The following is a 14,008-nucleotide window of genomic DNA, read 5'->3' on the forward strand; positions in this document are numbered from 1 at the left end:
TTAAATAATGAATATTATTTAAGTTATACAGTGTGTCCCAAAATAAACGAAACTCATTAATTTGGTTATGAAATATTATTAAAACTAAATACAATAAAAATTTTGACATTTTCTGAGAGCTCACATAATAACAAATGAATATTCAAAGTTTTGGGCCTTTTTTTAAAAGTTTGTTTAAACACATTTTGTTAAACAAACCTGTTTGAACAACCTTGTACAATTTTGTCTCTATATAGGTCGTGATGCAAAACAAATTTCCGAGCAATTGGGTTTCAAACTAATGATTAATCATAATTATTAATCATAATAATTACTGATTTCAAATCTGAAAAATAAAAAATAACATGGTTAAAATCAGCATATTTATTGGAAATTTTGTGGGTTTTGTTTATTTTGGGACATCCTGTACATTTAATAGATAGCTATTACCTTAACCTATAAAATTTTTCTAAGTTAAGGTAATGGCTTTTAGAAAAACCCCATCAGTTCCTTTAGCTGGCTTTATCTTCATCTTGTTATCTATTATTCTAAGAGCTAATAATGCCTCTAAGGCAATAGTTTTTTAGTGGATGATCATTGCAGTAGATTTGCATTAATTGAATATCCATCTCCTTCTGAATCATGTTTCTCACACAACTATTAACAGGTGCTCTGTCTGTCTGACAACTTTTGGTTTTTTGAGTGAATATGTCTAAAATATCTACTGCTGGTATTAAACTCTGTAAATATAATGGGAAATTCTTTTGATAAACTGACTATATGAGTAGTGCAGTCAAATTCTATATCTCCAATAAGTTTAGCTGTTGATAAGGAATAAGATCTCTGATAGGTACTGATATGAAACTCGTTCACATGTTTTTCTAAAATGGTGGTTGCATCAAACACCACTGTTGTGGTGTTTAATGTAAAAATGAGACACAGGAACATTACTAATAATAGTAGCATAAACACATGTTCTTATGGGTAGGTCATATGTTTTTAATTTTTTGGTTTCTATAGCCTATCATCTTTTATTTTAAAAATAAAGCTATTTAAATAATATTTTTGTTCTACAAGTTTTTTTTTTTTTATTGCTCTTTGTTTTTTATCTGTTCCTGTAATTCTTAGTAATATGTAAAGATAGCAATTTTGTTTTTCCTTTCTATTTTTTTTTTGCTATTATTGTTGCTACTTTGTTTTAATTAATTTTAAGAATAATCAATTTATTTATGCAATATGGAAAATGAAACTTGTTCTGCTAAATTGTATTTTTTTTTTTTTGATTATTTGAATTTCCACAAATTTAAAGGAAAAATACTATCTTTTAACTATTTTTTAAAGCTTGTTTTGGGTCATTAAACTTATCAAAAAACAAACTTGCTGCAATTTTTCTGTTTTTTTCTTGTAAATTATGTATTGCTTCTTTTTTTAATTTGTATGAATCACATTTTATGCTCTGTATTGTGTCTGAAGCAATAGTTAATTAGGAGAGGTAAGATTACCAGAGGTATGGGACATTTTGCTTGAACAAGGTGGAAATTTAAATTTATATGATTGACCTTAATTTTCTGGTAAGTCTAATAAAATCTCCCTTGATTGACAAGCTACTTTGGAGAACTTTGTATTTAAATCGCTAGTGATGTTTAATTGAATATTTATATTGGAATCATTTCTTTTTCTTTCATATTTAAATGGGTGCTGCAAAAAATTAACAATAACAGCCCATGGCTGGGTAGGGTTTCTTTTGAAGATTTTTATCTTTTTATGCAAGTATCTTATATTGTTACTGAATATCTTTAAATCAGATACATTTTTAGGTTATTGTTCAGCTTTTTTTAGTTTCAAACAGGTTTTTGATAATCTGAATTTATTTTCAGAAAAATTTTTGTAAATGTCACTATCTAACACAGGTTTGGATTGCCATTTATATGAGTTAAATAAAATGCAAATATCTTTTGCAGTCTTGTGGTCCATTTAAAGTTAAGAAAAATAATTAGCTATAAAACGATTTTTGTCTTAACAATTTTCTCGCTAGAAAATTTTAAAACAAAATGACGCTATCAAAAATAAGTCATTTGCTGGTAGAAATTGTATTAAAACTGTATTTTAAATTATTGATTATTATTTATCAAATGAAAGATCTATAAATAGTTTATTTGAGCATATCAAATTCATTTATGAGTATTTGTATTGATTTATTAAAATTTTATACAAAAATTACCCATTTTGGTAGCATTTATTAAAACTGAAAATCTCACTATTTAAAAAAAATATTAGTACAATGAACAAGTTTAACTTTCACTTTAGACAAAATAAATTGACCAGATTTATTTATTGAAGGTTTAAAAAAAACAAAGATTTGAAAAAGAATTTAATTAAAAGAGTTTATTTTTGTGCTAGCTTTTTAAAACTCTTTGCTTATATTGCAAACAAATATACATGCTTATACATATTGCAAACAAATATACATGCTTATACATATTGCAAACAAATATACATGCTTATTCATATTGCAAACAAATATACATGCTTATACATATTGCAAACAAATATACATGCTTATACATATTGCAAACAAATATACATGCTTATACATATTGCAAACAAATATACATGCTAATACATATTGCAAACAAATATACATGCTTATACATATTGCAAACAAATATACATGCTTATACATATTGCAAACAAATATACATGCTTATACATATTGCAAACAAATATACATGCTTATATATATTGCAAACAAGTATACATGCTAATACATATTGCAAACAAATATACATGCTTATACATATTGCAAACAAATATACATGCTTATACATATTGCAAACAAATATACATGCTTATACATATTGCAAACAAATATACATGCTTATATATATTGCAAACAAGTATACATGCTAATACATATTGCAAACAAATATACATGCTTATATATATTGCAAACAAGTATACATGTTAATACATATTGCAAACAAATATACATGCTAATACATATTGCAAACAAATATACATGCTTATACATATTGCAAACAAATATACATGCTTATACATATAGCATAGTTTAAAAAAAATATACATGCTTATACATATAGCATAGTTTAAAAAAAATATACATGTTTATACATATAGCATAGTTTAAAAAAACATACATGCTTATACATATAGCATAGTTTAAAAAAAATATACATGTTTATACATATAGCAAAAAAATATAGAAATCCAGAAACTTTTTAAAAGCGGTGTCAAAATAAAAAATGGGTATATATACAGGGTGTTCCATTAAGACGGACAAAATGTAATAGTAAGTAAAACAGTGTTATTGATGAAAATTTATTGATTTCGTGGCAATTATTTGTGAAATATGATATTGGCTTGTTGGCACTGACTTTACTTTTGAGATATCCCCAAAGGAAGAAATCTAAAGGTGTCAAGTCGCACGATCTTGGTGGCCAATTCACTTCACTGTTTTGAGAGATTGTGCGACCAGAGAACTTCTCATTCAGTAAAGCCATTGTTGCATTGGCTGTGTGACAGGTGGCTCTGTCCTGTTGGAACCACAGATCTTCACAATCCGCATCATTCAATGAAGGCCATAAAAAGTTGGTAATCATGGCACGGTATTGCTCGCCTGTCACAGTTACAGAATTCCCTGCATCATTTTTGAAGAAATATGGCCCAATGATTCCGTTAGCAGACATTGCACACCATACCATGACCTTTTGTGCATAAAATGGCTTTTCAACAATTTTCTTTGGATTTTCATCAGCCCAAATGCAACAATTTTGTTTATTAATAAATCTGGAAAGATGAAAATGGGCTTCATCGCTAAAGATGATTTTTTGCGAAAAAGCAGGATCAACTTGCCTTCGCTTTCATACCCAATTGACAAATGTATGGCGCTTCAAATGGTCATCAGGCTTCAGTTCTTGAGTTAATTGAATTTTGTAAGCGTGCATACAAAAATCTTTTGTCAAAATTTGATGTAATGTTGTTGTTGAGAGGTTCAATTCTTGTGCACGATGAAGAATTGAGGTGCCTGGATTCTTGGCCACATTCTCGCGTACTGCAGCAATGTTCTCATCTGAACGGCGTAAGCGAGTACGAGTTGGTGTTTTCACATCTGTCATTGATCCAGTTTCTTTAAATTTTGCCACAATTTTTCCAATTGCACTAATGGTTGGTTGATTATGTTGACCAAAAAAATCGCAAAGTGCTCTAAATGCATTTGTGGTTAAACAATCATTTTTGTAATACTCTTCAACAACTTTAATGCGTTGTTCGTTTGTTAATCTTTCCATTATTTTAATTGCCAAAAGCTGTAGTTTTTGAAAGAAGAAAGTTTCTGGAAGAAGAAGAAAAAAATTATTCATCGTTCAAATATAATTTGCATAAAACATTTGTCCGTCTTAATGTAACACCCTATATATATGTATATATATATATATATATATATATATATATATATATATATATATATATATATATATATATATATATATATATATATATATATATATATTCTGATTCACTCTCAACAAGGCTGCAAGCAACCACTATTAAATTGGGAGTTACTAAAAAAAAAGAATAGAGTTATAGAGCAAGGAAACATTTGACAGAAGACTTACAGAGTTAAAAGTTGTATGAGTCAAGAAAACATGAAAATGAGAGAGTGTTCCAAAGGGTTGAAGTATGGGGAAAAAAGCTAGACGAATATAAGTTTTTGGAGGAACAGATACAGTATAAGAATGAGACTTTGATGAATGTCAAGTCAAGTGAGAATGAGTTTTAGTTGATGGAACTAGAGATGAAAGCTCCTTTGAGCAGTGACCATGATTGTATTTGTAGAACATTTTCAATGCATTCTTGGACCTTGTCAAGAAGAAAAAGAGAACCAGCCCAAATATGACAACAGTATTCCATACAGGGGCGAATAAGAGATTTGTAAAGGTAGAGAATAAAATCAGGAAAGAGAAAATAGCAAGCACAATAAAGAGAAGCAACCTTAGCAGATGCTAATTTAGCAATTGATATGGTTTCCACGAAAGGTCAGTAGTAAATGATAAACCAAGAAGACGTAAAGAAAAGGACTCAGTGAGAGGGTTGCCATTCATTAATATAGGAATGTTAACAGTACTGCGATAGTTATTTGCAGTAAATAACTGAGTTTTGTTTGAGTTAAAATTTACAAGCCACTGTGAGTCCCAATCTGTTACAGAAGTGAGATCAGATTCAAGATCGGCTGCCCATTCTAAGCGATCGAAAAGAGAAGACTTTTTGTCAAGACAAGAGTATAAAGTTGAGTAATCAGCAAAAAAAGCTACTTTAGATGTAAGACTGTCGGGTAGATCATAATTGTAGATAAGAAACAAAATAGGACCAAGTATAGAACCTTGAGGTACCCTAGAAGTTACTGGAAATAAAGAAGAGTGTTGGCCTTCGAGGATGACTCTAATGAAGCGGTTAGAAAGAAACGATTGATAATCTCAAAAATTTTCACAGATACACCATATGAAATAAGCGTATGTCAAACTTTGTCAAAGCCTTAGATATCTCAAAAGCAATAGCCCTTCGTCTCCATCTAATGCACAATAAAATCTTTCAGTCACAGCAGTTAGCAAGTCAACCATAGGGCGAGAGGGTTGAAAACTGTATTGATTGTCTGACAGCAAGTTATTTGACTCAAGAAGGGATGTGAGAAATTTGTTTATCAAAAACTCAAAGACCTTGCTAATAACAGAAAGAAGACTGATTGAACAATAATTGGAGGGGTCAGAATGTTCACCAGAGTTTTTGAAAATTAGAACGACAGATGCCATTTTCCAGCAGGCACGAAAACAAGACTCAGTCAAGCACTTATTAAATAGTTTAGAGAAAATTGAAGAGAGTTCTGGAGAACATTTCTTTAAGACTGTGACAGGAATGTTGTCTGGACCACAAGCTGTAGAATAGTTTAATCAAGATTTGGCTTTAGCAATGGAAGCTGGAGTGATTTGAATGTCTAATATTGGGTTAACCTGTTTAATTGGAATGGAAGGAAGAGAATGGCCATAAGATTCAAGATTCGAATTAGAAGAGAAGTTCTTTGCAAATATTTCAGTCCTATGAATGAGAGATGGAATGTTAGATCTTCCTTTGTTAACAACGCTGTTGAAGATTTTCCAAAAGTTTCTAGAGCCTAGCTTCTAAAATAAGATACAAGATTTAGTGAACTGAGAATAATGGAGCTTAGGATCTGACAGCACCTTTTTACATCAATTTCTTGCAATAATAAATAGCTGTTTGTTCTCAAGAGAGTTGTTCTTTTGAAAATGATGAAAAAAATGATTATGATTAGATATAGCAGCTGCACAAGAAGGTGAAAACAAAGGAGTAGACTGAGACTTGACTTAGAACCGACAAGAAGGAATAAAAGCAGCCATTCCTGCCTGAATCTAGGAGGTTACGTAGGAGATACATTTTTCAGCTGAAAGGTAAAAAATATCAGCCCAAGGACCGTCACAAAAAAAATTATAAAAAGAGTCCCAGTCAGTTTTAGGGTAGTAGTAAGTACTGGGATGATAGGGTGAGTCCAAAAATGAAGATGAAAGATTTAAAGAGATCATTGCATGGTCAGAACCACCTAAAGGAGAAAAAGAAGAAACTGAACACAAGCTAGGACCAGAGACCAGACATAAATCAAGGAGTGAAGGTAAATGATTAGGTTTGTTAGGAAAATGAGTCACAAAGTTAACTATCTGAGTAAGAGATTGAGAAATGCTTAAAAGTTATAAGTACCAGCAGGGTCAGTGGCGTTAGAGCCAAGCCATTCAGTGTGATGAGCATTAAAGTCACCAATAACAACAATATTGGCAGATGGGTAAAGAGAGAGAGAGAGCATGGTCAGTTTAATCAGAAATTATATCTAGAAGAGTGCAGTTTTGGGAAGAAGGAGAACAATAAAGAACAATCAGAAAGGTGATAGAGTAAAGAGGTGCTAAGCGGAAGCACATAAAGGAATGGGCGAAGGATTTGAATCTGATTTTAGGACAAATAGGTGAATTGATGTGTGTATATACCCCTAAGCCAAGCATGTGACTATTGGAGTCTTTGCAAATCAAAGGATTGTACCCATCAACATTGAGATCAGAAGAAGGAATAGCAGAATTTAAATTAGTCTCACTAAAAGCAAGCAAGTCTGGTGAATTTTGTGAGAAGTAAGATTCAACTGATGGAAGGTTGCTTTGCAGACCTCAAGTATTAGTAAAAGATATATTAAAACAGTTAGATGATGGGGACGGTTTTTTATGTTTAATATTTTGATTGACTTTTGGCATATTTAAGTTTAAAGAGAATTTGACTCATTCATAGATAGAGTACGGCCTCCCAAGCAATCAGCTATGCATTTTTCACAGTCCTGTTAATTAACCATAAGTCGTAACATAGGACTTCTTATGTGACCTCGACAATGCACACCAAAAGCATTAACAGGGACACCATCTATGCTCAACATGGCACTGTTAATACTCAGATATTTTGCAGCTGTTGATGGAATCAGCCTCTCTGAGAGCTACTACAGAGTTCAGAAAACCTTACTACCAGTTGACCTCAGAACCATTAAACTGACTTTAGAGCTGTACCTTGTTAGGAGATAACAGGTAGAGTTTTATAGCCACTATCAAGGAGACACAAGCAAAAACCTATGAGAAATGTCAAGAAGATCCAGCATTCATCATCCTAGGCAGGAATTATTTAACACAGGTTTACATCTACGCCAGCCTAATAAATGAAAAAGGGGTGCGAGGCTGGTCAACAGAATTAATGTGCTTACCTCTAAAGTTTTTGCCTAGGAGGCCTCCTACAAGACAGGTAATATCTGCCCAAGATGAGTATTTTTATCGAGACACCATCTTTAGCCGTTATTAAACCAAGAAGCCCAAGGCAGGAGATTTTTAACTCAGAGTTTGTTTCTCCTAGCCTTTGCCAGAAAAAGCACACTCTACAAGGCAGTAGGGCATGGGGCAGGTGGTACTGGGTTACATAATACAGGGTGATCATAATGATCCTGACATGATCAAAATATATATATATATATATATATATATATATATATATATATATATATATATATATATATATATATATGTATTAGTGATGTACCGATTAATAGGCATCAGCCTAAATGGCCACTTTTTGCACAATCTGAATTGGTTCAGCCTTTTTTATCAATTTAACAGTTTTCCAACCAATGGCTTTTTAATATTTTTCTCCTGCATTATGATAAATTAAGCTTTAAATAAATTAAGCTTTATGCATTAAAAAATAATAAAGAATTCTAAATAAACATCTTATCTTAGTACCATTTTCTTTTTAAAATTGAAATAAAAAGCGTTCCTCTAAAATTGTATTTAATTTTTGAAATTTTTCTTTTCATAGAAAAAAAACTAAAAAAATGTATATATTTTTTTAACTGAGTTTTTCTAAAATCTTTTAAAATAATAGTTTGGATCTGATTTGGGTCCAAGTTGTTTACCAGTACTGATTCCATGAAAAAACTTACACGACTTAAAATTCTATGGTTTTATATTTTTAAAATTTGAAAAATTGAAATTCGGTATTGGTATCAGTATCAACTTTTTCCCATCCATTGGCATCGGTATTGGCATCGGTATGGGCATCGGCCACAAATGTGCTATCAGTACATTACTAATATATATATATATATATATATATATATATATATATATATATATATATATATATATATATATATATATATATGTATGTATAATATATATTTATATATGCTTTGTTATCCAAATACGCTATAGTAGACATATAATAGACATATATATGTCTATTATATATATAATATATAATAGACATATATATGTCTATTATATATTATATATATAATATAATAATATTATATTATATATAATAGATATATATATATATATATATATAATATATATATATATATATATATATATATATATATATATATATATATATATATATATATATATATATATATATATTTAAACAACTTTGAAAAGTATTCTACACAATAGAGTGCTCAATGTTCTTAAAAGAACAGAGCAATTATATATTAGTAGAAAATCACTTAACAAAAATTTTTTCCATTTATTTTCGGATGAATCTTTGTTGATGAAACACAGTGTTAAATGGGAAAAAATTTTTGTTAAGTGATTTTCTACTAATATATATATATATATATATATATATATATATATATATATATATATATATATATATATATATATATATATATATATATATATATATATATATATATATATATATATATATATATATATATATGTATATATATATATATATATATATATATATATATATATATATATATATTAGACATATATAGAGTAGACATATATATATATATATATGTGTGTGTGTGTGTGTGTGTGTGTGTGTGTGTGTGTACTGCCATAAGTCAATGCTAGGAATAAGTGAGTTTTCCAAAATTTCGATGTACCTTTCTTTGTTGAGTCTACCATCGAATAAATGAAAAACGACAACTCCACAGGCACTCATACAGGCCCAAATGCCTATTGAAACACTGCCTTGTTTTGTTTGTTTCAAAATGCATGATTCATCGAACCGTTCGCTTGGAAGTCTGCGCAACATTACGCGACCTTTTCTGTTGTCTACCTCAATGTTCATTTCATCACTTAAGACCACACGGCTCCACTGATCTGTTGACCAATTTTTATGTAGTTTGCACCACTCTTTCTTGGCAAATTTTTGTTTTTTATTTAAGCGTAGTTTTTTTGCAGCAGCACGCCATAAATAATTTAAATTGTGGAGGACCCTTCGCACAGTTCTAGGGCTTGCTTTCAGACCATTTGATAGTGTCCATTTTGTAGACAAGTCTGTAGATGATGCTTGTCTGTTTTCTTTCATTAATCTCACTAATGAGCGAACATCACTGTCATTTGAAATTTTATTGCGTCCAGTCCTATGACGATCATTAATTGACCGGGTCTCTTTGTATCGTTGAATTATGTTAATAATGCAAGAGTGAGACCTTCCTAGCTTTTCTGCTATTTGTCTGATGCTATAGCCTTCTTCTTTTAATACAAGAGCCGCGTATCTGTCTTTTTCTTCGATCTTTGCACACATTTTTGCAATATTTTTATATCCTTATTGCAATTCAAAAAATAAATGTTTATTTGATATCGAAACTCAGGTTTCGACATTTTATTTTATAGCCAACGTAATAAGCAATTAAGACAGTTAAAAAAAATAATGGATTATTATTTTTAATAAGTGCAAACTAAAGATTTGAAAGTGGTCGTTAAATTTTGTCCAATTTATTTAAAGAAGATTTATAAGTACTCATCAGTTTTTTAATAAGTTCAACGCTATTTAATTAGAATTAGTTTAAAAAAACTATACCACTTTAATCCGTAGTTTTAATTAACAAGATATTAAAAAAAAAATTTAATATGTCAATTAGAATCTTCTTAATTTTAATTTAAAGATTAAGAAACCAACTAAAAAATGAGTGGTCTTTTATTTTTGGCTACCGCTGTATATATATATATGTATATATATATATATAATATATATATATATATATATATATATATATATATATATATATATATATATACACATATACATATATATATATATATATATATATATATATATATATATATATATATATATATAATACACATATACTATATATATATATATATATATATATATATATATATATATATATATATATATATATATATATATATATATATATATATACACATATACATATATATAAATAGTATAACATATAATAAAACATTTATTACAGATAAACAATAATATATAACTAATATAAATATGAAATTTCAACACAGAGTGTCTGTACATATTTTTTTTAATTTATTTAACATCCATTGTATTAATATTTTATGTTGGAAATACAAGGTAAAATGTGTTGAATAGAAAAATTTACCAGGTGATAAATTTTTAAAATTTACCTGCAAACTTTCATGTTAATTTTACCTGCAAACTTTCCTGTTAATTTTACCTTCATATAAGATATGAAGTTTATTTATATATAAAGTGTTTGAAGGTCATTTTTGAATTAATTTTTTAGATTCAATTTGTTATGAAATAAGTATCAAGGTTCTAACTCCATGGATTGAAGTTTACAGTAATCATGATTCTGATGAGTTTCTTAACTTAAAACGTTCTATTGAAACATCGGTAATTCTTTTTTTTTCCTCCAGACTATTTATGAAAATGTTTTTGAAAAGTTTGTATTTTAAAAGTAAAATGTAGTCAAATACAGTAGATAAAAGTTTTAATGAACTTTTTAAATTAAAACAATTTTTTTTTAAACTTATGGTTTTATTTAAATATATACAAATCAAATAATTTTTTTTTTTAGTTTTTTAAAAAGTTTATTTTATTGATGATAAAACTATTTTGTTCTTTCCTTACATTTGTAAAGAATAAAATGTGCAAGTCAATAGTTAATTAAAAAAGAAATTTTTAATTCTTGTGATGTTGTTAAGAGATTCTGGAGGTTACTTTAGTTGTTACTTTAGTGTGGTGTTTTTGATGCAATGAAACTCAAATCTTTTCACATTGTATTTTAAATTTTTGCACTGACTTTTTTGACTTCTTGAAGCTTTACTTAAAACCTTAATGCACTTTTTACCATTGACTTTATTTGCTGTTGTTGTTGTTGCTAATGTTGTTGTTGTTGTTGTTTTTGTTGTTGTTGTTGCTAATGTTGTTGTTGTTGTTGTTGTTGTTGTTGTTGTTGTTGTTGCTGCTCACAATTAAAGTTAAACTTCTGATGATTTCTAGCTTGCTTTGCTGCTTTTTTTTATATTTCAATGTAACAAGTATTTTAAGTTAAAGACACTCCCCTTCGAGTTTTAACATATCTATATTTGCTTGTTTTTTTTTGTGTCATCACGTTGGATGCAAAACAATTGTTGCAAAGCTGCTGCAAGTTATTGGACCAATTTTCATAGTTTTTAAACTTCTTTTTGAATTTCCTTTTGAATAGCTGGAGTTACTAAAGTATTGAAGGTCGCACACAAGTCGGCTTTAAAAAGTTAATTTTAAAGCTGATTTAGCTGATGCTGTACAACCTATGCTGATGCTAGATGTTGGTATAGATTCAGGAAGCAGTAGCTGAGATAACAGATTACATGCCTGTAACAAGTTGCTGCTGGTATGCTAAATGATTAAGCAGCTTTGTTGAATGAAAATTTTAAACTTTTTACTAAAATTTTATATCAGTTCAGAAAAAAAATTTCTACAACATGATTGAGAACTTTATGCAAAAGGTTTATCAATAATTAAGAGTTTCTGGAAAATATCCAAGCTAATCTTAAAAGTAACCATACAAATACAACGCAATTTAACAATTTTTTAAAGAATTTTTTTTTTATGTAACATGTCTTTCATAATTTATTTTTAGCTTTAATTATTTTAGACTGCAAATCTTTATGCCAATTATGAAGCATTCAAATATGCAACACTGGTTTCATTCAGGTTCTAAATATATATTTTTGTTGTTGTCTTTTACAAGGTTTCTCATGTAAATATAATAGCATATATTTTTATTAGAAAAATTATTTAATACAAGTTTGTCCATAAATTACGCAACGTTAAATTTCACTAAAAATAAAACAAAAAATATCAAAAGTTTTCCCTCGCCGAGCCTTTAGTTAAATGAAAATTCAAAACAGCGCATTGAGTTTAATGAAAATCTTCTACTTTTGTTTTTAAATAAATTTAGTGTTGCCTAATCTATGGACGATTGCTTTTATAAAAGTTATTCTTATAAAAAACATAAATTTTATATTTAAATAAAAAATTTAACTATTTTTTTTTTTTTTGTAACTGAATAGAGAAGGAAGTGTTATTGCTAATATTCAATTAACCTTTGCATCATTTGCAAAATATCCTTTAAAGATTGTGCAAGAGGCTGTTTGTTTTGGAAGGTTCTATGATTTAAATGTTGATAAAAGATTTTTTCTAGAGCATCAAGGTATTAGTTATATAAAAAAATTTGTAAATGTTTATTAAATAATTAATATTATTATCTTAAAAAGTTGATTTCTTTGTCCTTGTGATATTATCAAATTTTTATTATTTCATTAAATCTAAGTTTTAAAATAGTATCAATTGTTTTAATCATTTGCAGTAAACCGTTCTTCAGAATTTCTTTTCAATTCAAAATTGCCTTCTGTTGATGGAGATAACATGGGATATAAAAGCTCCTCCAGCCAAAGTTCATTACATGATCATTTAGAATCTGGTTATGGAAGTCAAACATTTGAAACTTCAACCTTACCAAAGAAGCACAATCTTGTTCAGAGTTGCTCTGCTGATTCATTAAAGTCAAACACTTCAATGAAGAATTCTATAACATCAAATACAAATGTTCCTAAAACTGATAAGAGTATAAATCTTAAAGATACTCTAAAATCATTAAACAGTCTTGTTAAAAAAAATAACAATAAAAAAATAGGTACATAGACTTATTATTTTTTTTTTTTGAGTTTGTTTTTTATAAAGTACTTTTGATTCATTTTGTGGTATAATTTTTTTTAAATTATTAAATTAAAAAAATATAAATATGGTCAAATTATATATAATAAAACTCATAGAAATTTACATTTGAGATTGAAATTTAAAGGTATTCCCCATGTTGGTTTGTTTAACTTTTTGCCACAAGATGATAAGGATTTAGCTTTTAAACAAGGTGAAGTTGTTTATGTTGATTATGTTGACAATGGAGGCTGGGCAAAAGCTACTAATCAAAATGGACGAAAAGGATGGATTCCACAAAACTTTGTTGTTCCATTTGATTTAGAACAATACGAGCACACAAAAAAAGCTGTTGAGGTAAAGAAACTGTTTTTTGGAAATTTTTGTTTGAAATTTTTTGTTTGTTTTGGTTTTTTTTTTTTTTAGGAGTGACAATTTAAAATCTTTGAAATTTTTGATGTTTGTTTATTGTTCA

The 14,008-nt window shown here is 28.4% G+C and overlaps 1 protein-coding gene across 8 annotated transcripts in view; it reads left to right on the plus strand.

Moving 5' to 3' along the window:
• The window catches only part of LOC100211309 (uncharacterized), a 41,334-nt gene that overhangs the window by 19,135 nt on the left and 8,191 nt on the right, over positions 1-14,008 (plus strand). For all 8 annotated transcript variants that reach the window (XM_065812221.1, XM_065812225.1, XM_065812218.1 and 5 more), the window contains 5 exons: positions 11,117-11,226; positions 12,473-12,531; positions 12,891-13,030; positions 13,187-13,513; positions 13,682-13,890. In XM_065812221.1, the coding sequence (XP_065668293.1) occupies positions 11,117-11,226; positions 12,473-12,531; positions 12,891-13,030; positions 13,187-13,513; positions 13,682-13,890 (845 nt within the window). The remainder of the gene's footprint in view (positions 1-11,116; positions 11,227-12,472; positions 12,532-12,890; positions 13,031-13,186; positions 13,514-13,681; positions 13,891-14,008) is intronic.

The sequence above is a fragment of the Hydra vulgaris genome, chromosome 12 (genome assembly GCF_038396675.1).
Source record: "Hydra vulgaris chromosome 12, alternate assembly HydraT2T_AEP".
In the NCBI taxonomy this organism is placed as follows: domain Eukaryota; kingdom Metazoa; phylum Cnidaria; class Hydrozoa; order Anthoathecata; family Hydridae; genus Hydra; species Hydra vulgaris.